At 35.2% G+C, this 27,529-nt stretch overlaps 1 protein-coding gene across 2 annotated transcripts; it reads right to left on the minus strand.

Annotated features, from left to right (window-relative positions):
* Positions 1–260: 260 nt before the first annotated feature.
* Positions 261–23,303, minus strand: LOC149568808 (Nucleotide excision repair, TFIIH, subunit TTDA). Of its 2 annotated transcripts, none has more exons than XM_089821690.1 (3): positions 23,156–23,303; positions 1,045–1,131; positions 261–784 (listed from the first exon to the last, which is right to left on the minus strand). In XM_089821690.1, exons 2-3 carry the CDS (start codon positions 1,077–1,079, stop codon positions 607–609), a joined length of 213 nt encoding a protein of 70 aa, XP_089677816.1. In that variant the 5' UTR covers positions 1,080–1,131; positions 23,156–23,303; the 3' UTR covers positions 261–606. The 2 variants fall into 2 exon arrangements, with proteins under 2 accessions (XP_089677816.1, XP_089677817.1); XM_089821691.1 differs by lacking the exon at positions 23,156–23,303 and adding an exon at positions 14,381–14,438.
* Between the last annotated feature and the right edge of the window lie 4,226 nt (positions 23,304–27,529).

Here is a 27,529-nt window from a genome sequence, read left to right on the forward strand (position 1 = left end):
AAACTTATTTTTCTTCAAAACCACTTCAAGAATCAGTTAGCAGAGCTTGGAAAACTATTTTTTTCCCTCAGCCAAATAGATGCACCCTACGAGTATGCCACCTATGGTGTCAAGTATTGAAAAAACTTTTTATTACAAAGTAATCTTAAACATGATTTAAAATATCCACTTTGATCTTTGCAGTCAAGGGAGCAAATTTCAATAATCAATATCTTTGAAATACAATTGAAAATGAGCATCAGGGTTTCCAAAACAAGATATACTGAAATTATGCAGCTGCTTATGTTATTTAAATTAGTCGCACTGTAGATAAGTGGTAAGGTATAAAAATGTTACTTCTATACCCTAATTTTATGCCAAACTCATTGAAATCAGAAACATCAGAAGCTTCTACGTTCTATATTCTAAATTCTGATGAACAGCAGAAATAGACATTACTCATTGACACTGCCTTACAGAAATAAGTCATAGATTCCAATTCTATATGTGCTACCATTAAGTCATCTCTCTTTCATACATATATTTCATGAAATCAAAGATCCAACGAATGCTGCTTCCTCCATAAAACATTAGAATGTGACACAACTGTAAGTGGCAGCAAACAACTTATGCTGGTTTTTCATAGGTAATCTTATTTCGAAACTCAGCAATTTGATAGCGGATCAGATCAGCGGCATTAGGCTGCACAAACATGTGAGTGCTGTCGAGCACCTGTATGATGAATTTCTCAGAACTAGGCTTTGAAGCATTCAAATTAGCAATAAACTGAGCCATTGGTACATCACTGCAAAAACAAAATTGAAATTAAAAAACCCATTTTAACAAATAATCAGCAAATCAAAACAAGAGCATTGAACTGACCCATAAGTTGTGCAATAGCAGAGTCTAAACATAACAATGAGTTGATCTCAAATTTTCAACTGGGTTAAATGGAAAAAAAGGAAATGAGAGAATTAATATCAAACTGTTTCATATTCCCTAGATTTGTCCAAGCAGATAATAACCTCAGCTGGAATAATCTTAAAATTCTTAAAAGCAACTTACCAAGTAACTAAAAGGCCTTTGATAGCATTCACCATCTTCTAGTGCTTATGTGTATATCTTGCCAAAATACATGTACCAAGAAAGTTTCTGTAACCAAAAAAGATTCATGCACAAATATTGAGGATCATCAAATGCATATTCCCGACTGTAAGTTTCATGTGTTGGGCATGCATGCTACAACACCTGATGTACTGTAATGAAGAAAGGAAATTACATATTCCATTTGACAACAATTCCTATTTAATTGAGAACTCCAAGCACAAGTACATTTCTTTGTCCAGATACTTCACAAACTTGTACAGGCTACAACCCAAAGTAATGGGCATTGATGATGAGGTTTGCAGCCTTGGACCATGAAGTGATCTAAATGGAATGATCTTTTTAAGAAATTTCAATATGATATGCAACTTTCCTGTATGGAACAAAGTTCAAACCAACTCCACAGAGATTCAATATTTATTAACAGTTTGTTTTATTACTTAGTCAATACTCTTGTGAAGGAAATGAGAAAAAAATATCACTCAACTTTTAAAGCAATTGTTCACATCTATATCCATTTGGAGTTTCATGATTATTTCAGATCTTTATCTTTCTTAAGAACATTTTTCTGATGATTTGTAGGTTTCAAACTTATAGGAAGGTTATTATAGTCCAAATATGGCATAGGACCTGCCTTTCACTAGGCAATTGAAACTGAACTTTGATCTTAATGAATAATGTTCTTGGATACATCAAGGAAAACATTACAGACCATGAGAAAAGTAAATGATACAGATGAGTGGCTTGCGTATCTAAACTCTCCACTCCTTGCCCAATGCTTCTGTACAAAACTGACCAATGTGAACTTAAATAGATTTGTATCCTGAATGAAACTTATCGGAGCTTTATCAACCAAGCCAAGACTGTCTCTCCCTGAGTATGTGGCAGGTTCAGTGGCACTCATTATTACAGTCCCTTTATCATTCTCGCCGAGGCCTCAATAGATGTACAAATCAATTAAATTCCTTATGCATTCTACAAAGTGAATCGAAATGAAGTCCTAAGTTGTATCTTAGAATGCCCTTGAATGTGGGTTGGCTATAAACTGCGGGTTGTAGCTTGTGCACTGTTGAGAAGGACAGAGATGTTACAACTTCCCTTTTCCTAGAATAAATTTCATCCTGCTTCTCCATCAACACATCCGATGTACATCATGATCATGTTTGTTAGTAAAATTAGGAAAATAGAGCTTATAAGGCCTCAATAGAAAAGAAGTAGTTCACCTATAAACATTGATGACAGATCCAAGATTTGGCTCCTAGCTAATCCATGCTTTACAACATGCATTAGAGACAAGTGAGCTCAATAAAACATATGGCTTAGGGGAATGTTGGAAGGTCAAACCGCAGCATAGCAAATACAGACTTTATAAAGGGTAAATAGCTCAATCATTGTGCACATTGGCATGCTGAAGGGAGCTCCTATGTTTGAGCACTCAGTCAATAACATTTTCAATACTATATCAAAGCAAGGCTTGGTGAGCTCAAGTGGATGTGTGGCCTTAAATAAGGCATTTGAAGATCAATCCAAACTCCAAGAAATAAAACCTATGAGGGGTTTTAGCTCAGTGGTAGTTGTCAACCAGATGATGCAAGGTTCTAAGTTAAAGACCTAGATAGTCCATATTTTTCAACAATCCTCAGCTATAACCAAATCAAAGGAAGATTTTACGATTCTAAAGCCTATTTTTGATCAAGGAGAAAATATAGTTAAAGCATCTTGATCTAGAATAAATTCTCTTCACCTTGCCACTGTTAGCCAGGGATGCATCTGTTGATGTGAGTATTAATCGACTACAATATACAGAATCAAACACAATGTTTCAGAATGAAACACCAAATATTCAATCATCTTGATATAAGGTCATCTCTCATGGTAAGCTTGCAAGGTAAGATCATGAAATGGCTTCAAGGTTCCATTAACTGTGGATACTCGCTCAGTGAAATGATGTGATTTGTTGGTGATCATTAGGGACTTGTTCATTCATTGCATATTAATTGCTTGCATTTCTAAAGATTTGACTTCATAATGTATAATGAAAATATATTTTATTTTCCAGTTTCCACTTCAACTCAAACTTCCACTTCTATTTCTATCTCTAACTAAGGATGAAGGGAAAGTATGAAAGGAAGTACTAGATGTAGCTTAATCAGCAACTTCACCCACTTAGTGCAAGCTTCTAAGGAACACATAAATGGTTTTCAAATCAATACCTCCTCTTTAATCCCACCAAATGGATGCAAACTAAAAATTGAATATCAATTGAAGTTCTTCCGATCATCAGCTAACTACACGAGGCACACTTGCAAACAGCAAGAGGCTAGTGGCCCAGATTTGTCATTTCAATAAAGCAAACATCCACAATTAGTTTCATTTAACTAAACTACTTCAACATGAAATAAAGTGTACTCCAAGTGAAAGATTGAGGACCGTGCAATACTTCAAAGCAATACTAAGTAATTCACCATGAAAAACCAACAATGAATCATCAATCAATTTGATAGCATCATAGAAACAATTTGATCAAGTCTCTCCCTTAGCTACCGTACATTTACTCCTAGCTCTCTCCAAGCTCTCTAGCTTCTAACTCTCTACTCTAATGAATTATAGCTGTTCAATAATAATGAATGGCCAAGATCAATCCAAAATGGAGGCCCAAGATCAGTCCTAGAAAAACCCGATTAGGGTTGCCATAATATCAACCACTTACATGAAGGCAATACCAAGTGGACCAATAAAAAAATTACAAAGCTTTTGATAGCCAATGAGGAAATTGGACACCTGACATAATGTGATTAACTATACTTGAAATTGGAATTTTCTGATTGGAGAGGACAACTAGGTGCCACCTCGTCGCCTTTATCTTGTGGATCTAGTCAATCTTTTGATGAGGAGAAAATATCTCCTAATACTCAACATCTAACTCTAATTAACAATTCTAAAATAATCAATTTATTGAGGATGATTGCGATGGCTCGTATTCCCAAATTGCTTCATCTTTCAAGTCTTCTCCACCCTTTGAAATTTTTCTCGTGGCTTTAACTTGAATCATTCACACCTTCATGAACTTGATCTTTATCTTAAACAAATGAAATCTCTCGTGCACTTATATCCAACAAATGCAATTGGGATTTCCAAAGAAAATTCAAGTTATTGATAAACTCCTCTAATCTCCTCTCTCCTTGTTGTCTTGAATTTGTCTAATTTGAACTTGCCTTCTCACTTGCAACCCTCAAGCTTGAACATGAAGCCTTGAAAGTTAAAACATCCCACTTGAAGTCCTATGGTCTCAAGCATTGTCTTGCTTCTCCTACAACAAAGATCATCTTGCAAAACAAAAGATAGGTTAAGCTTACAAAATGATAAGCACACATGGACGATATCGAAACCTTTATTGAAATAAATTTGCATTGTTATCAAAGTGGCGAAATGAAATTTGTTAATCTTAAGATCAAACCTTTCCTCCTCTTTTTGCAAAGTTTATCATATGGGCAAGAATTCAAATTAGATTTTGTTGCATTGTAATCCATCTTAATTGAATTCCTACCAACTAAAAAATTCATGTGAACCGACTTCCTTTGCAAACACCTAGCCTCCCTATATAGTCCATGCCTACGATTATAAATTTGGAGGGGTCCAACCTAATTAAGTTTTGGCCCTTCATCCCCTAGATGCTTAAATTGCTCTAGACCTTAAGATTGTTTTTCCAAAAAGAATTTAAGTAGACATTGAAGGAAATAATTTCAATTGGGAAATTGTGTTGCTTGGTAACCTGGGCGCTTGTTTCCATTGCAAGCTTAATGGGCATACATGGCGGGATTGTTCGTCCCTAAAAAGTATCCAGAAAGCCTTCAATGTCACTTCTGAGTTAAATGAATCTATTAACCCTTTGAGGATGGAAAATTCTGGTGAAAATAATAACTCTTTGTCTAACAAAATGGGAAATGAAGTTGTCTCCTCTTAATGTAAAGAGTATGCCTAGCAATGGTAATCTAGAAGGAATGTTTGTTACCTTGTCTAACACTCTCTTCAAAGAGGACTTTGATATAATACCTCCAAATGGATCTAAGGTGAGTGTCTTCCCTAACCCTTTCAATTGTCAACTTCAATATCTCTCGGTCCCTTGAGAGATTCAAAATGGTTATATGTCCACCAAAAACAATGTGCAACAAATTGTGCTTGAAAACATTAATGAAAAAGCAAAAAAGGTAAGGAGAAATGAACAACATTCTTCAAAGCAGATACTTGTGTGGATGATTTTTTTCATAGAATATTAAGTTAAATTTTTATCAATATTTAATTGATTATTTTTGAAAAATAATCAAAATATATATAAATTAAGAGAAATTGAATTGGTTTTTGCATTAAATCAAGAAAATTAATTAAATAGTGATTTTTTATAATAGAAAATTAATTAAATTTCAAAACAATTGAAATTGGATAAATCATGAATAGCTTCCTCAAGAAAGCTAAAAGCATCAAATTGGAAACTTTTTGGAAATCAAGAGAAAATGTGACAAGTGGCACAAAAAATTGGAATCTTGGGGACTAAGTAAAGCAGCGACCTAATTTTAGCCTACAGCTTTAATGGCAGCTTTTCTGAAAGATGGCTTATATAAGAAACTCGTTCATTCATTCCTTCTCACACAAAAGTTTGTAGAGTGGAATTCAAAGGGCTTGTGAGGAAAAACTTGAAGTAATTTCCCCAAGAAAGCATGAAGGTATTCAAAATCCTTGAGAAGAGAACAAATTTTCTTGCAGATTGTGAAAGGAGGATTATGAACTTCATCAAAAATGGAACTTTTTCAGTGAGTTGGAGAAATTTGCAAGTTTCTTGAGAAAAGTGTGAAAAGGGAATTCTGAGGAGAAGAATCTAGAAATCTTGACAAAGTTCCAAAATCCTCATCTTTTGGGGGAATTATTCCTGCTTTTTTGGTATCAACATTTTTTGTTTTGCAGGAAGGAAGAATGGCGAAACTTTGAGGAACAGAAGAAACGCGAGGACAGTTAATAAAGAATGAAAAGAGAGGATTCTACCCTGAATCCAAAATCATGTCAAAGTGGGTAGAAATTAGAGATACAAGCCTTGGTGGCCTAGATTTGAAAGAATTCAATCAGAGAATCTTTGGATACAACAACCATCATCTTACGCACCTAGCTACCAGAATCATGAGAAGTGGAATTGTTGTTGCAGCTGGTTTCCCTCTTGCCTTTCAGCATCCAGAGTTGATTGTGAAATGTGTCAAACACTATAGTCCCAGGGACAAAACAATCAAGGACTTAGACCAAAGCATTTGGGATTTCTTCACGCCCAAGGATGGTCATGAAAACATAGGAACAAGCACTCAAAGTCTACACTGTTGCAATTCAATTTTGTGAATAAATAATCAACAAGAAATGGTTGAAAAAGAATAGATTGAAATCATTCCAAGATATCTAAGGAAATAGTATAGCTCAACTTGAAGCAAGACTAGAGCGACATGATCATGATGCTTAGTCGCATTTTTGGCATACCTCATTCCTATAAATTTGAACTTGGATGTGGTACTTCATTGAGCAAGTGGCAGAAGAAGGTGATAGGATAGAATGGGTTGGACTCATAAGTGATAACCTAAATGAAGAGCACACAAGAAAGTTTTACATGAGCACTTATGTCATCTATATGCTAGCACGAAGGATGAATTATGATGGACTAAGATGCAAAAGACCGATTGGGAGCGGAACCCAACACCTCAAAGTTCATGAGTGCTGCCCACAATTGCATTTATATTCTAGGGATGATTATGTAAGGGTTAATGATGTCTTTTGCATGTGCATAGTGAGGACCTTGCAAAAGAAGTTGCATATAAGATATCAGTTGGCTCAATGAAGTTGGTGGAGGACTATGGCACTTAGTTCATCCAATTTCCAACCTTTTCATACATTCGAGTTCAGGGATTTTCCATGGAGCCACACAAACTTCCAAGGTACCTAATGGATAAGATGGTCTTGTTGGAACCCACTCGACAACTCACAGTCCATGACAAGATTCAGAAAGGGATGAGGAAGTTGGGATTGCACTTCCCAATTTCCATAGGAGAAGGAAAAATTGAGATGTGCCAATGTTTGAAGGCAGCAGAGAGATCATCAGATGAGCTCCACTTCTTTCGTCTTCCACTTTATCCAAAAAGGTCTGATTTTGATCCTTACAAAAAGAACGCATTAGTAGTGGGATCAAAGTACCAACATAAAGTTCACCTTGAGTATTTTGGGGCAAATGTTGTGTATGAGTATGAGATTAGAAAGAGGATGCATTCAAGATGTCATTGAGCATTGTTAGAGCATGCAACATATTCCAGGTTCCTGATTAGATGGAGGAAAATCCAAATGTGATGCGCAAAGGATTCAATCCAAAAAATGACAATTCAACCATATGATTGGAAAAATAAAGAGGTCACAAATCTAGACACCCTTTCAAGGCCAATTGTGGATTTTACAAAGTGGTGGATTGAGCGTAAACTCACTAAAGTAGTTCTGCCAGCAAATGGATTTACATAAAGATTAATTGGCCACCGATCACTCAAGGATGAATGACCAAGGCAAATATTTGAAGGGACTATTGAAGAAAGAGGAACTCTATCAAAACGTGTAGAAACCACGAAGGGGAAAGAGGTAGCTCAACAAAAGCGTCCTAGGAATGAGACAGATGTTCTAGAGCCTCAACAAATGAAGCAGAAATCTGGAAATGTTCCCTCTTCTACGAGTTGCACTCAGTGTTTAAGAGATAAAAACGTTTGAAAGGTAGCAAGTAGAGACGAGCATAAGAAAATTTGAGTGAGAAAAAAATTTGTGCAAGGAAGAAGAGATCAAGATTGAGCTACGGAGGAAAGTCTCGCTGCAATCTTAGAGCAAGAAATGATGAAGGGTGAGGCTTTTGTCTAGAAAGGAAGAAGAAGCTCCTACAGCAACGATACAAATTCCAACTGTAGAAGATTTCGCTCCTGAAGTGATGATGGATAGTCCAGGCGGTGAAGAGGAAATCAACTTTCAAGCGATCCAAAGGAAAGAACAATTGGTGATCCCAAAACATCGGAGTATACCCATTCTAGAATGGTTAAAGCAACGAATTCAAAAGAGTCAACAAAAGGAGGTTGATCCAACAATTGAATTACAAGAAATTTTGGACCAAGCAAACCAATCTAAAGAGCAAGGGAAAGCAAAAAGATTCACTAAAGTTGTCAAAGGAGAATCAAGGTCTAGAATTTTTGCAAATTGCAACTCCTACAATTGACAAGGGTAAGGATTAGATCAATCCATATGAGTACCATGTCCCAGAAATCAATCTTGGTCATGCCTCTCGTGAGCAAATCATATAAGAATTTGATGACTCCACTCAAGCTTTGAAAGATAGATTAAAGAAGCTAGAAGAAGGATAACAGAAACAGAAAAGAGAAATCAAAGCGTTGTGTCAGTACATCAACAACTTGCCTCATCCATTAAGGGAGGAGGGTTCATTGTTTGTCCCTCCGATGGGTATTTCAGCTGAAGTAGTCGATAATTTTGACAAGATCAAGCGGAGTGCTCAATGTGTGATGGTTTGGGTTGAAATAATTCGGGAAGATGCATTCAAACATGCGGAAGAATTGGTGCAAGTTCATACTAGGGCATTATTTGTACTCTTCAGGATCAAGTGCATAGAGGAATCATGAGAATATGAGCATATTTACCAAGATGAAATAATCTCCAATATTCAAAGTTTGATGGAGACCCAAACGTAAGCATTGATCAATGGTCAAGTTATCAGTGAAGGAGATGTCTATGATTTCCTTTGATGGTACAGTGCAGTGATCACAACTAAGGAAATGTTTGAGAGCTTCACCAAGGAATTCGCTTGATGCAAGAAGGTGGTTGACAACATCAATCAAGGGGTGTCCAATACAATTGCGTCCTTATTGTCACAAAGATTGGTAGAGGAGGAAATGACAACGGACAATTTGAAAGTCAAGTTGGAGGAGTTTTTTCAATTGAATTTTTTTGAAGAGATTATTTTGAGAACTTCATCCTCTCGAATACCATGCACACTACTCAGGACTTGCTACAAGATTGGGAGGAAAGTTTAGGTAAGGCAGAAAGAGCAATTGCAGTTTTAGAATTCAAGCAAGAATTGATAGCAAGCATCAGTACAAAAGAGTTGGAGATGGTATTGGATCGATTCCATGCCTTCAAGCGGGGGAATCAAGGATAGACATATTTAATGCATAGTGGGAGTTCTTAGTGGTCATTTATTCCACTCCACTCCCTAGACAGGCATGCATAGTTGGCATTTATTACCCACTATAGTAGTGGATTCCTTATTGCATTAATGTAGATTCCTTTCCTTTTCCCTAACCCTAATTAGGGTTGATATGGCACGATCTAGGCCATTGGTTATTGTGATCATCTAGGCTATCCGTTGTAATCAAGGACCTATATAAAGGCCTCATTTCTCATTTGTAAAAGGAGGATTTTCTAAGATTGTTGCTATGAGCTACTAAGATAATAGAGTTTTCATTGAAGCTTCGTGAATACTTGATGTATCTTGGTACTTGTTTGTTCTCTTAAATTCCTTCATCTAGATTTAATTTAGTTTTAGTGTTGCGATTGTAATGGAGAAGATGGTGTATTGATGAATTCCTTTGGTTCATCCTTTTGACGTTTTGGTGATTCCAAATTGTTGTGCAAAGTTATCCTAAACCCCTTTCATGCATATGTTTAACTTCTATCATTCATATACATTGTTCTTTATGATGGTGTATGTGGTGGTTTGAAAATCTTTCGCATAACCCTTGAAGATTGCACAAGTTCAAAAGTAGTTGTGTTATAACTTGACGAAGCGAATCTCTATAAATTGAAGAATTTGTCCACTAGAGTACCATTTGTTGTTATCACTACCCTTAGGAGTAGAATAGGATTCCTAAACTCTATCTCATTTCATTTTCGCATACTTTGTGAAAATCCAAAAAAGTACTTCATTGCAAAACCTTTAGATAGCTCCCACATCCAGTATGGCTTGAAATGAATTTGAGTAAACATGCGTAAGGGATCTTGTGATCATCAGAAAATCACATCAACCACCGAGCCTATCCATAGTCAAGACCTAACGTTGAAGGAAAATTGAAGTCATTGTATGATTTTCTAGTAATCTTCGCATACACAAGACTTTATTCAAGAGAGGATAAGTTATTTGGGTATTTTGTTCTACTATTTGGTGGGTTATAAAACATGCATCAACAGGACTGATTTCAGAATTTTCTAACTTTTAATTTTATCCCTAAACTTCATTCCAAGACATTGGCTACAAATGGAACTTGGAATTGAAATGCTAAGAACAATGTCCAAGGACAATGCAAATGAACAAATTAATTCTTAAATGCCCCAAACTTGCAAAAAGAAAACAAGACTTTGAAGGTTTATGTTTACCGTACAGGTAAAATAAATGAACGCATAGACAGTAGATATGAATAGCAGAACTTCTTATTATTATTCGCATATGCCAACCAGTACATTATGCTTGAATGATAAGATGAATACAATGCTTCCTGAAGGGGTTATAAATACTTTCCGAAGAACTTTCCCGAAGGAGTCCGTCGACCACATACAACATGTCGCTACATAACAAAAACCTTTCCGAAGGGACCCGTCGGCTACATAACAAGAACCTTTCCGAAGGGACCCGTCGGCTGATACACAATTTCCTTTCCGAAGGGACCTGTCGGCTGATACACAATTTCTAACGACGACAGTTTAAAAAATTTTGAGGACTAATTCTGAAAACCAAGTATGAGGACTAGATATAATCATACTTCAAAATCATGAAACCATGCCTTAGATGTCTAGATTTGGACTTCAAAATGCATATGTCAATTTTCATCATTATAACCTTAGTTCTAATTTTCTGAAGACTGACGTATAACAAATCTGAAAATGTCATAAAATCCATCCAAATACACTTCAACCAATGACTAAGGGTCCTAACACAAATATGAAGACGTCTTATGAGTTCAAACATGAGAAACAAGCCACTTTTCCCTAATGTGAAATTTCTAATTTCTGAAAACTATGAGACATTCCACCTTTACTGATGCTTTTTTCCCTCAAACTTGGTGATTTGGTGCAAGATTAATGCCCCAACACTCAGCAATGGATTCTATGAACTTTCTATGATTTTTGAAAAATATCGAACCTCTTGGGAAAGTTTCAGACTTAAGTCAGAATACATTTGCATTCCCAGCTTGTATTTGGTTTTGGGGTTTGAATTTGATCCCTCTAAATGGTCTGCAATGAATGCCTACAGGGATTAGTGACTTGCAGCTGTACACGATTTTTCAAAAAAAGAAAATAGTTGAACTTCTCATGGGTTTCAGAGTTTCAAGTCTGCAGACATCACACTTACAGCTCTCTTGGTTGCCTTAGCTTGGTCTTGAAACTCAGATTTGTATCCTTCAAAGAACCTTCAACAAGTTTCCATGTGATTTGGTGACTTAAAAATTTCTAAAGATTCTTATAAAAAATAGCCCTTATGGTAGAAGTTTCAGAATTAGATGTGAATACATTCATGTTTCCCATAAACTCATCATTTGGATGCTTACCGTGGTCTGGAAAAATTCTGCTTTTCTTCCTTCACAACTTTCTTGCTGTTTGATTTCCTTGTCTACCTCTGATATTTTCCTCCTTGATGAGTTCAACCTTTAGCTCTCTTTCCTTCTTCCTTTAACCAGTTTTAACTCTTGGAGCAAATCCCCTCTTTGCTTTGTATTTTTTTTTTTGTTGTAGGAAACTCTTTTAAATTGAGGATTTTGGTTGAAATCTTAAGCCGCACAGCCAATGTGGGATTAAGAATATCACCTTGAAACTTGTGTATACAGTAATTTATTTAACTCCTCTTATAATTTCATTTTATTTCACCAAGGGGAAATCAACCAGCTTAGGGACTGCATAATCCTTCAAATTTGCCTAGTCCCAATTTAAATAATCTTCCTTGTCCATAAGGGGGAGAATCATCCCTCATAGGAACTAATATAATCCCAATTCTTGACATTTTCACTTAACAAAATGACTCTCAAAGGGAAAATGACACTCATCTTGACTTGGGGAAATTTAACATGCATAAGGACAAGTGGAGATTCTTCGTCCATATGGACTTTCCTTTCCCTAGCTCAAAAATATTCTAAATATAGGATTCAAGGAAATATAGTTCAGTTACACAACACCAGGTTGGACATTTTGTGAGTGATTTATGGTCAGAGGCTTTGCAGATTAAACTCGATGACTTAGTCAGTAGCAGGCTCGTTGCAGAGCATTCTAAAGAAGGGGGCACCCTTATCTGTTCTTTTCTAGATAAATTTTGGCTACTCTTGGTCATTAACATTCTGCAAATCCAGGGAGGGCCTCCGTAGCAGCAAAATGTTTTGAAGAATTTATGACCACAAGACATGTACAGCCTTCTGTAGAGTACTTGAAAGAACACCATTAAGGGAGGGTATTAGAATATTTTTAGTGTCCTAGGTTTTTTCTATATTTAGCTCATTATTCTAGAACCTCATTTAGGCTTTATTTTTAGTTTTCTTAATTTGGTCTATTTTTAGACACCATATTTATTTAGACAATTTTTCTTTTTAGTTAGAGCTTTTATAGCATCTGTATCTCTATATATTTGTGTATTATTAATATAATTTTATTTTACTTTTTAAAGTTTCAGCATATCCTTGCAATTGTAATCAGAATGAATTTAGAGTAGGTAGACAACTTGAACAATTGGAAAATAGCAAAAATCGAGGGAAGGCAGCTGATGACAGCAATTTCATTGTAGTACAATATTTAGCCTATCAATATTGGCTTCTATTGTGTAAGTAAAAATAGACTCAAATAAATTTAGAAATAGAATCATGCCAAAACTCCAAGCCAGGTCAATATTTTAAAAGTCTCGGAAATATTTTCTCCTTTAGACAAGAGTTCACATAGGATATTGTCTGAGCTTGGCTTGCTTGTTCCCCTGTACATAAGGTTTGTGTGCACATGAGTTGACTTTCTCACCAAAAAGTTTGGGCCTGAATGTGTGTTTGATGTTTCTAAAAGAAAAGCGAAAAAAATTCAAAAGAAGGGGTTTGTGTGCTAAAGAAAATATTTGAAGTCAAAATATTTTGCCTGATTATATAATTTGGACAGCTTCCTCTGAATATCTCAGGAATATGGCTTGTGAGGGATAGCTAACTAATGGTAAAAGAGCCTATCCTAAAACCCTTAAAATAATGGGTCTCTTAAGAAACCCTGAAGACAAGGAGCAGGAAGATTAATATGAGAAGTTTCACAATGCGTGCCTCCCATCTTAAGACAGACTTTTAAAATTTCATTGAATCCATCATAAGGAATCCAAAACTTTGAAGTTGGAAGGAGTGATTGTATGAAAGTGCAAGGCAAGAGGAAGAATCCAAGGGGTAGATGTGGACAGCACAGCATGAAGAATGGTTCACGATCCAAAGCTACTACTAATGGAAGCAGAAATATATTCGATGTCACCTCTAACATATTGCAACAAGAATCCTGTTTAACATGGCATGACCAATTTGTTATGTGAAGATCACACCTGGTGGACCTATTGCAAAGCAAGAGGACCAAGCACCAGATTTTGTTGAGTAACAAGGATCACTTCTGCAAATGTACTAACATGGCCATTGTAATTGATGTCTTCCAAATGCAGATTTGGATCTCATATAAATATGAGAGGAGGAGACATATGTCCCTATAGTTAATCATCATCAGTTAATAAATAACTATATGTATAACTCACCTTTAAGCATATATGTAATATTAATATATTAACTATATATATAATATATTATTATATTATTATATTATATTACATAAATAATATATATTATATATATAAGATAGTTATCTTGAAGATAATTTACCCTCAATGAGGTATCTCATGATAAAATCAATCCAGCAGAAGCTACAATCTTAACAACAAAGTCATGTCCCGTAGAGACATGACTCTACGTGGCCAAAGGTTACGTAGGGTCATGTCCATATTTGATCACCGTCAGTGTATGTAAGAAAACACAATTGGTTTGCTGCTCAATCAACAATCACGTGGTGGTAAGACAATTACATTCAGAAACTCCATAACATAATAGTCTCTTCTGATTATAAGAAACCGATTTGTTAATTAAAGTCATTTATAAATAAATAGACATATATATTCTTATCAATAACATGAGACATAAAACAATGTTCATATAAATCATGAATACAAATACTCAATGTAATGATGCTATACTGCAACAGATTCAAGTTGTAGAGCTCAGCCCTTCCAATGACCCTTGCAACTCGCTTGGTCCACCTATTTAGAATAGCTGCAAATATGATGAGTACATTGACAAGGATGCATGGAGGATGAAGAAGATGGAAATGTTTGAATTTGGACACAATAACTTATAAGCACCATAAATGACAAATTTAATAAATTAGCTTTTCTTGGTTGGCCCTGAATTTCTGCCTAGAAACACAGTAGTGCTTTCTGAGATATACTTGAACTTATTAAAAGTATTAAAACTTGTTAAATAATCACTTTTGGTGGGTCTCTTTTCTTTCTTTTGCAGCCAGATTAAAGAGAAATCGTCATGGAAATGAACAAGTAGAATTGCAAAGAGTATTTTTTGTTTGAAGCTCTGGATCACAATCCACATGTTGTGGTTGTTTCTTGCATAGCTTGTTGTAACACTACAAGAAAGTTTGAGATAAATTTTCACCAAGAATCCCATGTGTACCAATGGATTAAAAACTGGTGAGAAACAAAGAGAAAGCAAAGAGAGAAAGTGGAAGAAAGCAAACTAGCTTTTCAGAATTCCTAAATAACTTTCTAAAACAAATAAAATTCCATTGAAAGAGAGTGAGATTGTAGAAAAATTTGCTATAAAGGAAAGCAATTTAAGAAGTAAAGAGTTGTCAAACTAATTGGAAGAAAGCAAACTAGCTCTTCAGAATTCCTAAATAACTTTCTAAAACAAATAAAATTCCATTAAAAGAGAGTGAGATTGTAGAAAAATTTGCTATAAAGGAAAGCAATTTAAAAAGTAAAGAGTTGTCAAATTAACTGCTATTATTTTACTTTTCTTACTACTTGTTGCCCCACTTTTCATCCTCTACCCAAGTAGTAAAAGTGAATTCTTGTGTCCTAGTAATTTTCTTTTTGTGTTTGAGTCCAAGTCTCAGCCCCTTAGGTGGAAAGAGTTTTCATTGGATTTTTCATTTTCCCCTTCTCCACATTTCATAGCCGGGTGGTTCTCCTTTTTGAAAGAGGGATTTTGCGGGTAGCTTAGTGCCTAATCCGATGGAAATTCACCTTGCTAATTCAAAGATCACTAACAAAGTATATCTGCTTACGGTTTATCATTTTCTCAATAAAAATAGAAGCTTGCGGGAATCCAGACTCCATCTTCTCCTCATCAGGTTCTCAACCCATGAAGACGATTTTTCGCAAAGAGCTCTAAATGATGCATACAGGTCAAAGTAAGAAAACAGCGAAGTGCCCCATGGCAAAATCAAGTTCCCTTTACAATTATCTACCTCAGGAAATGTTCAGGATTCGTCATAACTCTCATAATCATTCTAGGCAGAAAACTCAAAACCAACTTCTCCTCGGCGGGTTTTTAACCCATGAAGTAGTTTTCCGCAAAAGGCAATTCTAAAAGAAAGGAAACAAAAGGTGGGTCCCTAATGAATTTTCGCACTCCTTTTAGATATTTCTGAACCCAAAGAAGACAATAGTCTAAAGGTAAATTAAAAAGCGAAGCCTAGGCGAAGAAATGGAAATTGTCTTCTCCTCAACGGGTTTTCAACCCGTGAAGACAATTTCCCAGATTTTAAAGAAAATCAAGTTTGTAAGCGGAATGGACTCACATTTTGTGTGCAAGACATCTCAAGATGATAATAGAAATAATCTAACCATTGCAGGAAAGAGTTATTAAGCGGAATTCAACTCAGCGGATATTTTATCACGAAGAACTCTATTGGTAACTTCCCGAAACTTAAAGGAAAACGGGAAAGTAAGTATGGAAAGATAGAAAGTTACCTTGGGCCAACGGTACAATGAAAAGACACCAAGATATCCGTTAAAATCATGCATTTATTGTTTCAACGGATCTCTCCAATTCATTCATGTGGCACGAATTCTGAAGATCAATGGATGAATTGAAACTCCTATATAGATGGAAACATGAACAGTTACACAAACTATCGCTCTTTCTTGAACTGTTATTTTTTTAGTTTGCATAACTTTTTCAAAAAGCCAGTATCTGTGCATTTGCTATTCTTTTTCTTTTTCTAGATTCAAAATTCATTTTCAAATAGAATGACAACTAGATTTGCGGGTTTCGACGGGTTGAACGGAATTAAGTCTTCACTGTAGAATTTCACAGATACTTCTCTCCGTTTTTATGACATGAAGGATTTTCAAAAGAGAGTGAACTCGGAGCTGATCCATCCCACTACTAAGAAACTCCAAGGATGCGGGCTAGTGGAGGCAGTTGGTTTTCCAGTTGCAGTCCAAGCTTCGGAATTAATCTATGAATGCATAAATCATTACAACCTGGACACCAAACAAATTGTATTGTCAGATGACACAGTGTTGATCTCCATTGATAGGCAAACTGTGGTGAATTGCCTTCGAGTTCCAAAACGGGAAGAATTTTCATATTTGACATTTGGAGAAGCCATTTCCGAGTTCTCTGCGAAGAAGATGATTCGGAGAAAGGAGATCATGCAATCATGGTTCCAAAAACCACTGAGTGCCAAGAGTAAGGTTCCTAAGACTCTATTTGGGACTAATCTCAAACTTGAGATTGTCGACATCATGGTCCTCTTACACAGATTGAAAGGTGAGGTAGAAGCTTTAAACTTTGTTAAGCAATATTTCTTTTTGGTTCAAGTCATCTGCTCTGACACCCAATATATTGATTGGGCTCACGAGGTAAGCGAGATTCTATCCAATGCTCTTCGTGTTGCAAAGTTCTACAACACATTCTACGTGTCCTCTTTCCTCATTTACATGTTAGCTTCTCTACAATTATGGCTAGGCCTCCCAAGGGTGGAAAATTTTCCCGATGATGTGAAGTCTTATGAATTCTACCCATGTTTACAATTGGAAAATAGTTATGCAACGTATATAAGAGTTAATGATGCATTCACTATGAGAATTTGCAGGGAGCTACAAAGATGTCCAAAGAGGAGATTTAGCCCTGAAGCCATGGCGGCCATTAGCCAATTTGGGAGTTATTTCATTTAGTTCTCATCCTTTTCATATTTTCATCTCGCAGCTTTTGACTTGAAGCTGCCGAGATATCCTAGTGATATGATCGTGTTGATTGAGATCGTGCAGCAAGCAATCCAAGTGAACGTGTTAAGTGGGAGTTTGAAGAAGAAAGAGTACGAAGTTTCCTATGAAGGTGGGAGCTTTTAGTTGTGAGTCTCGTTCCGATGCAAAGGACATGCTAAAGGTGCTCAAAATGAAATATAAATTGGAGATGTATGAGGTCTTAAGGCCTATGTTTGATCCGAATGGATATGCAAGGGAGGTGTTGCAAATTGGAAGTGTGATCAAACACATCACCACCATTGAAGACTACTAGGCTGATTGCAAGGATGAGTTTGAGAGCCGTGAACGTGCTTTCGCCAGGCTTACAGTGGACCAAGTGAAGATGTATAATGTTAATATTGATGTTGAGGGAGTAGAGGATGATGGACAGAATATGTACAGTAACACCTATCTGACAAAGCTAAGAAGCACTCCTATCAGCTCCGAACCTTACGAAGATGCAAGAGAGGAGTTAGATATCATGATGGCCCGGATTATCAAAAGGATCGTGAAATGGGTCGAATAGACCACAGCCAGAAGGAGTCAAAGTAAAAGAACACCTGCTCAAGCTTCTCCAATAGCTGCAGTGGCTTCCTCCTCTCAAGGTGGCACATCAAGTGTAACTCTGGCTATCACTCAAGGACCGGCCCAACCATTAGATGGAGGTGACCAGCCTCCCGACAAAAGTATCCCCTTGGCTAAGACTTGTTAGGACGACTCCTTGCCGATGATTGGAACTCCATCCGAAGTTGAGAAGAAGAAAGTGGAAGAACCAAAAGATGGTGCGGTCACCTTAGCCCTCTCACCTCATAGCAGCCCAGTTCCATCCATAAGTGCTGCACTTCTCCTACCAAGTAGCCCTCAAGTGCAGGTAGTGGACTTAGGAGATGGAGGAAGTAGTGATAGCGAGTCTACTGAGTTGGACGAGGCAATGAAGAAGACCTCAGAGGTAGAGAAAGGCCAAGATTCCTCAAAGCTTGCTTCACAAACTCCGAAGAATCCTTTCTCTTTGACTACAAGAACAACCACCCCAACCAAGAGAAAGATGTTTAGCATTGACTCTCTTGGGACTGCCTCCAAGGTAATAGGCACTAATTCATGGTTGGAAGACACTCTGGATAGGAAGAGACAGAGGAAAGATGAAGGTGCCCCCAACAAGGACACCTCATCTCTTGTTGTCCACTCTAGATCAGCACTAAGTAAGGTTAAGAAGCAGAAGACCTTGTCCATCCTCGAACAAGACCTTGAAACAGGGCACTAACAATGGAGATAGCAAAGCCTACCAAAGAGGGAAAAATCGAGGATATGTCTACTGATGATTTTACTTTGCATTCAGTGGATCTCGAGGAAGCCAGAAATGATACCAAAGTTGGCTTATGGAAGTCAACAAATGAGGTGATTGAAGGACAGTTAGAAAGCCTTAAATTGTCAAAGGTCAAGATGAAGGCGAAAATACAAGAACTGAATGGCTTCATCAAGCAATTGATCACCCCATTGGCGAGCATCTCCAAGATGCCTATTACCAGTGATCCTACTGCTGCGGATGTTCAAGCGCTCATCTCTCAACTCCAAGAAGACAAACACTTTGGGCAGATCGGTAGAGAGTGGAGTGGGAAACTCAAGTTGGAGGGACTCTCCATTATTGAGCAAATTGGCAATGCTATATTGAGGCTGGAAACAGAGAAGGATAACATTTCAGCGAATAGAACCACCTTGGTTGCGGAGAAGACTAAAAGTGAAGATTGCGTCACTCTGTTGAAGATGATTATCCACATGAAGGTGAAGGAAGATGTCGAGGCGAAGATCTTGCCTAAGGGAGATGAGCCTTTACGAAGATCTTGCCTAAGGGAGATGAGCCTAAGTGGCTTCAAAGCATGCAGTTCAAGTCCGAAATGATTATGGCAGCAGAGGAAGGACTTAAGGAAACTGAAGCTAAAGTGAAGAAGGACCAAGATAGAGATTATGAACTCTTGAGAGGTTTGCATACAGACTCGCAGACTAGTGGGCAAGGAAAGGGAATCATTAGAGTAATTGTCATGCAAACAAATTTCTCCAACTTCATAGATAGTCTAACAGAGATATCTTTCGATCATCAGAATAGAGTTTGCGAACTCCAAAAACTTGGTGGATGTGTACACGTGGCCATGGAGGAAATGCAAGACCATTTGAGTGTTGTCAAAGATTTGGCCAAAGAGCATTCTAAATGGCTCTTAAGATATACTAATGTACATGTTCATAGGCATGAAGAGTTGGTTCCAATTATTGTTGCCACTAAGGCTTATAGGACAAAAGCAGAAAAGGAAAAGAAGGCGAAGTGATCCATATTCTACCTCTTTCATATTTTGATGTAATCATTGTAAGGGACAAACTGGTTCTTTGCCATTTGTCATTTTAGAGGAGGTGAACCGATTAAACTTCCTTTGTAACGATCATCTTGAAATCCTATATGTATTGGAATAAAAGATTAATAAAGGGTCGACTAATTTTTGGTGTGAAATACTTGATGTTGCAGAGCCAATTGAATAGTATTTTGTGTCAATTATTTTCTGTTCCATTCTATTAGTTGTTAATTGTATGCTTTCTGCTTTATCTAAATTAAAACAAGGAACAAACAGAGTTTCATTCCCCTGTTTTGAGGCAACGAACTGAATATGATAAGTATTGTCATCGTAGGTTCAAGAGAGATCCCTTAGGGCCCATTTGGTCGCAGGCATAGGAATGGAGAATAGGCATGTAATATTGGGAATAGGAATGGCTATTCCAATAACAGGTATTTTTTGGAATGGGTATAAGCTCATTTTAGAGGCAAAATGGGAATACGTATTCCTATTCCCTGTTCCAAGTGACGAAACAAACAGAAAATGGAAAATGTATTCCAACTTTTCTATTCCTATTCCAGCAACCAAACGAGCCCTAAAGGGCCCGTTTGGCGAGCAAAATAAGAATACGTATTCCAAAAAAATTGAATTCCTTGTTTGGATGCACCAAAACAAAATTGGAATACGAAGTAAAATAGGAATACGTATTCCAATTTTGGCCCAAAAAAGGGGTTTTGCAATTCCACCCAAATAGGTGTTATTGGAATACGTATTCCTATTCCACTTTTTTTTATTTTAGAAAACATAAATTTTGGGGTCCGCGAATTCCCATCAAATATTGGCTGAACCAAACGGAGAACAAGAATACATAGCCCCATTTTCTATTCCAAAATACGTATTCCAAAATATCTATTCCTATTCCGCTCGCCAAACAGGCCCTTACGTATTTTCCTTCAAGTTAATCTTTCTTTCTTTGTATTTATTTTCTTACTGAATCAGTTTAGTTTGGCTAGTATGCAATATTGAATCGTTAAGCCTTATGGGTTCATAAGATGTGTGGATTCGTAAGCTTAATTAATCTTTAAATACCATTTCTTGCCTAAGTTAGATCCTGTTCAAGCCTGGCTCGATTTACCTCTCATGTTCTCGGGTTAAGAACATACCCCACTTTAGATTTAGGAACAAACATAATTCATTGCAAATCTGCAATAGAGAGCTGTACCTAATAATTCAGAGGAAAGTTAGTCTTTTGAGAAGCAACTTTCCAACTGTTGTAACCAGATATTGTTCATAAATTTGGGCATCTAAGAGTTAAATCAAAAAGAACAATTTGTTTACCAACGCTACTTTGTTCTACATAAGTTTATGTTAAACGAGAAAAAAGAGTTTAAATTAAGATTCCAATCAAATCTTGAATCAAGAATCTAAATAAGATAGAAAAGGTAAGGAAAATATGACAAAGCAGAGTCATTATATTCTTTATGGCTCTATCCACGCATTCCATTTGCTATTTTGTCTTCAGTATTAATCAGTAAGGAAGAGAGTACAGAACACGACAAGTGATTAGCCTATTGAGTAGACTTTAAGTTGCAACATTCTTTTAGCTTTATAATTAGTTTATGTAAAAAATAAGCATGAACTGTAAATGCAACAAAACGAGGGCTCCGCGCTTTATATAAACTGAAAAGCCATTATTGGCATGTCTTAACATAGAGACCAAAGCCCTCAGGTGATATAAATCAATCTTAGAGTAATAATAGTGTTCTGGCTTAGATGAATGGCACCATTTTTACATTAAAAATTTCAGCTTTACTCAATTACTGGCTCCTGATGTCTACCAACTCCTACAATAATCATGGCTCATCAAGCATTTCTTTGCGGAAATTTTTAGGTCCTTTTTCCTGACAGAGAAGTAGCAGCAGCCACTTCTGCATCTTGTTACAACTATTTTGAACTGGCATGATGAGATAAGGATGTTGGTGGCACTATAGGTGCATATTCCATCCCTAATAAGTATTTCATGGCCACTACGGATTTTGCACTTGAGGCAACTGAATAAGAGAGAAAAGAGCCCGCAAGTGTTGTCCAAGACAAGAATCAAAGCCCTCAACTCCTCTAAGTCCTCTCCTGCTGTATATTTTGGGGATAAAGTTCTAGAAGAGGATTATTTCTCTGAAATGACCTAATTGGCTTCTTTAATCATTTTTAGCACAGCATTCATAATCTGCACCAATAGCTATCAATTTCCTGGTGCCCTCATATGGAAAGTGATCTTGAAAATACATTTCTGTGAAGGGAACCTTTATTGTTGTTTTTTAGTTGACGGGATGAGCCAGGATAAAAGTTTCTACAAAGAAATGCTTGAGGTGCTGCAATGACACTAAGAGTCAGTACTCATTGGGAACCACCAACTATACAAGGCTTATCGCAGTGCTGAGGTTTTTAAGTTCAAAAAAATGGTGTCTTCTAGCTAAACAAGCACAAAATTTTACTTAAAGATTGATTTATTTATCCTGAGAGTTCTGGTAATTATCTTATAAGACATGTCGATAATGATTTTCCGTGAATTTATAAGTCTCAATCCCTAGTCTTATTACTTCTACAGACTTATTTTCAATATTAAAAAAAATTAAAGCTAAAGAACTTCAAATCAAATTTTGTGACCTCTACCATGAGCACGGAGATGGAAGAGTATTTCTAAAGATTTGGTAGCACGTGTACTACTTCAAAAGCACATGTAAGAAATTATTTCTTGGCTTGTTGTCCTCTGTTTTTGCAAAGACTAGGACCTTAGTAATCAAGCAGAAGAGACCAGCCTTCCTGCTTCTGATTCCAAATTGAAGATCTTTTAGTAGCTAGGAAAAGGCTCTTTGGCTGTGTGATCTCATTTTCAATAGACACTCTTTCTTTTTCTAAGTCCCACCAAGGACAAAAATATACGACCTACTCCTTTTTTTGGGAATCCAACCGAGGGCAGATATGAGATCCTGATTTCACTGTTGCCTGCTGCCAGAGTAACGCTTGCTACTAGAAATCGTCATTAACCATCTTAAACAAGTTGGGTTGGGTTTACAACGAAATTACTCGGCAAATTATTCAAAACTTAAGGTTAATCCGATATAATAAGCCCTCTGTGTCGAAGGAAAAGGCCATTAAAACTGAAGATAGCACACACGGCCTAACCTAACAAATTCCGAGGAAAATCTCTTGAAACTGCATTAAGTATTATATTCCAAAAGTAGCACAAAATGTTAAAACTCAGAAGGAATAAGATCGAAAAATAAGATAACGAACAGACACAATTATTCAAAACATAGTGAAATGCGTGATCTTGGTGAAAGAAAACTTAAAGAAGGAAAAGAAAAAGAAAAACCCTACATACCTTTTTCAGAATAAATCAATCATGACAAGGCCTGGAATTTGATAGATTTCTGCAAAAGCAAAGGGCGCAATGTAACTGTCAATTGGTCGGTTATTCGTTATTTGAAATCTTATAAACGTAGGAACAAATATAGTCAAAGATATGATATAATTTCAACTTTATTTTGTTTTATTTACATTTATACCTAAAAAATCATTTTTGTTTTCATCTTTTTCCTATTGACATTTATTCCTAAAACATCATTTTTGTTTTCATTTTTTCCTATCGTTTAGATATGAATTTGTAGTATGAGTAGTGTTTAATGATTATACTTTAGGAATGGCTTATTTTTCCTATTTATTTAAATGTTATGAAATTTTACAATAAAAGATTAATATGACATAATAGTATATTTAATAATATTAAATTTAAATTTGTTTGAATGTATACTGAAGTATACTTAAAGAAAATTTCTCGCATAAAGTATCTGAAATAAGTATAGGCAAGAGTCTACAACACAACCCTAAATTGTCTTTTATAAGATATTACAAATTTAAACATAAATAGACAAAAATTCTCAATTCTTGATTCCTATGACCTCCAAACTATAGGAAGGATCTCATATAAATAGACCTCTAGTCAATTCAACAAATTAGGAGGTTGTTTCTTTGAAGCAACACTTTCCTAAAATTACTAAATAATATTTTATAAATAACTTAATATTTTAATTAACTGAATATTAATAATGATACACTAAACATAATCAAATCATATATATATATATATATATATATATATATAAGGATTGTGGAGTGCTTTGAAGACTACAAAGCATCTCTAGTGAATAGCTTCACCTACAGCACGAACTTTGATACAATGGTTTCAATCTTCATGTATTCCTCAACTGATTCTCATTTCCTGTATAAAAATAATAATAATTTTGGAAGTAAAAGCAAAGATAGAAGATAAACAAACATTAACCATAGTAGTGGTTTATATAGCAAATCTCATTAGCACCCTAAAATCAAAAATTCTTTCCATATCCAAAATGTACAAAGAATGATCTTATCTGGTTGTATGTGTGCTTGCCAAAAATGTAAAATACCTCAACTTGTAACCAATATCGATTGGCAGAAATCTATAAACCTTTGCCAGTTCTAGTTTGTACTATATAAGTTCCCTCTATTTGTTGTGTTTGAATGCTTTTCCATTTCCATGTCTATTTTCAAAATCACATCAAATGTGCCTGATATGGAGTCATAGATTTTGGTTTGGACATAAGTGATTGGAGTGGTTGAAAATACCAAAGTGTGTATTGATTCATGAGTAGGTGTGTTATTTGATTTGCACCATCCCATAATCCAAAGGAAATTTTGGAACTATAATAGTTTGCATAGTTGTTGATGCAATATTATCAAGAATCCCTTCATAGTCAAAGTCAACAAATGATGCATGTCACTTGTCAATGGCAATTACTCGTATTATTTTGCTTTTCCTTCAAACTCCCATTTTCTAATCTCAAAATTCCTCCAAGCTTTTAAGTTGAACAGTTGATTTTCACCAATGCCAGTTGTCATGTCATGGTCTTTAATTTGGAAATACTTATTAAATGTTTTAGAAGGATGGAATATACAAGAATGATGCTTCTATAATTTTTTACTAAACTTTGTATGCAAACGCCCACATTGATAGGCTGATAATAAGAAATATCTTCAAAACACTTCCCTATCTCAATAGATTATGAGAATGATAAAAGGAAATGACAAGAGACAATTTTGATCACTTGATCTTATTGTTTTTTGTCCAACTGACTTAATTCTATGACAAATTTTGAAAACATTTTATCCATTTCAGAATGTGCTCTTTTGTGTTAGGTCAATTTCTCTTACTTTTTGATATATCTTATATTAAGTAGAAGTAGGTGCAATAGTCACCTAAATTGATTTGTATTTATGATAAAAAATAAGATGCGGAAATTTTAACTCATTTAAAATAAAAATCTAAAATATCTTAGGTGTCATTATTTAGGTGCTTTTGTTGTATATGTTATACCTATTTCAAATTTGATGCTATATAAATTTGAAATATTTGAACGGTTTAATTACAATAATTTATAGAAAATAAAATTTATGATTTTAATATATATCAAATTTAAAATTTATATTGATTTAAGAGTGATCGATGCAATGAATTTATGTAATTTTTGGTGTAAATTGTGTAACAGTATATAATTCAATTTGAGATTTTCTATATTGGAGGAGTGATAAAAATTAAAAGAAGTGTTGTTTGCAATAGAGGAACTTTTTTCAATAGATACATTTGATTATATGCATACTCCCTAAAAGCTAAAAGAAAATTAAGAAAGGGAATAAAACATGCTAGATAGAACAATTTTGAGCTTACTCTTATGGATTAAGTATCTGAACCTTTAATACAGTATTTTTGTGTTTTGTATATTGTATTATTTGATCTAATATTTTAATTGACAAAACTTATTATAAACTAGCAGTTGCACCTAAAAGAGGTGCAATGTTTTAGTCAAGAAGTACAATATTTTAGTCAGAAGTAAAATATATTTTGTATTATATTATTCCAGCCAAAAAAGTAATCAAAAGGAATGTGCAATTCTCTCCTTTTTTTCCCTTCTAATTGAAAGATTATACCGATAGGAAGAAAAAATGTATAATTTCGAAAAGGTTGACTACATAGTTTAATATTGGAAAATTTCTCATTCTCTAATAATGCATATTATATTTTAATTCACTTTGTAATTGTGATACATCCACACATTTGCACAGTTTGAATTTACTGATTTATTTTGCTTATGTTGTATATTATCTCTCAATAATTTGTGGTGACCTTGTTTCCCTTCTCCTTTTTCTTCATCTACTCCTCACCATTCTTCCCTCCTCCTCCTATGCCTCTTACTCTTCTTCTCCTCATCCAATCTTCATCTTTCTCTTCCTTGGGTTCCTCCTCCTCCTCCTTATTTTAGTATTATATTCTTGTGCTTTTTTATTAGGATTATCTTGAATTGTTTTCTACCATAGTCTATTTTTTCTAATATTTTAACATTGCCATTTTTATTATGCTGAGAGGCATATACAATGGGAGAAACAATTCCCAGCACAAAGAATATTCTAAGGAATAATCCGTGTAAGGAAAAAAGATTTGGTGAGAGTTACAAACGAAATAATAGCTGGCCGAAATAATAGGCAGCCAAATGGAGGCCGAAATAATAGGCAGCCAAATGGAGGCCGAAATAATAGACCCGAAATAGTAGGCCCCGAAAAAATAGGGCCTGAAAAAATAGGGGCGAAATAATTTCAATATGATTTTTTTTTGTTAAATATAATTTTGCATGCACATTCATACTTATTTTTTGTGGGGAGTGGGGGAATTTGAAACAAATTTGTGGAATGTGAAGAGACGTCTGTTGGGAGATATGAGGAGCCTCTCAGAAGTTATAAAACCAAGGCTCATCATTTCATTTTCATTTTATGTTTTTGTAGGAAGGAAGAAGTGGAGGTTATTGGAGGATTAGATTGGAGTTTTTGAATATGAGTAGATTGAAGTTTTGGAGTAACATTTTTGTAGGTGAGATTTCTATATCAATACAATTTATAGTTTATTAAAGTTAATGATTTATTTAAAGTAGATAAATCATATATTTAGTATATATTTTAACATTATTGAATTATAAAATAAAATAAAATTTTCAAAATAATAGCTAGCCAAAATAATATTAAGCCAAATGGATGTCGAAATAATAGAACTTGAAAAAATAAGGCCAAAAAAATAGGGCTGAAATAACTTAATTAAAATTTTAAATATAAAACATTTTTTTTTTGTTAAATATATTTTTGCATGCACATTCATGCTTATTTTTTGTAAGGAGTGGGGGAATTTGAAACAAATTCATGGAATGTCAAAAGACATCTGTTGGGGGATATGAGGGTTCTCTCATAAATTATAAAACAAATGCTCCTCATTTCATTTTCATTTTGTGTTTTTGCAGGGAGGAAGAGATGGAGATTATTGGAGCAATTAGAGTTTTTTAACAGGAGTAGATTAAAGTTTCATATAGTTTAGCCTTGTATGTTTGATTTAGCTTTAGGATTCAAAAACTTTTTGATTTAGATATTTGATAATACATTTTTTTTGCAGATTTTTAATGTGCATGTTTCAATTTAGTTTTACATTTGCATGTTTTACATTAGTTTTAGATTTGCATATTTCAAAATACTTTTGGTTTTCATGTTTAGATTTGTATGTTTCATAATAGTTTTATATTTGCATGTTTCAAAATATTTATATTTTTAATGTTTCATAATTAAATTTAATTGTTGATGCGGACAAGAAGGTCACCTTATCAATAAAATTTGTATTTTATTA

Source organism: Cupressus sempervirens, chromosome 3 (assembly GCF_028749045.1).
Source record: "Cupressus sempervirens isolate cs-2001-9-10 chromosome 3, ASM2874904v1, whole genome shotgun sequence".
NCBI classification, from domain to species: domain Eukaryota; kingdom Viridiplantae; phylum Streptophyta; class Pinopsida; order Cupressales; family Cupressaceae; genus Cupressus; species Cupressus sempervirens.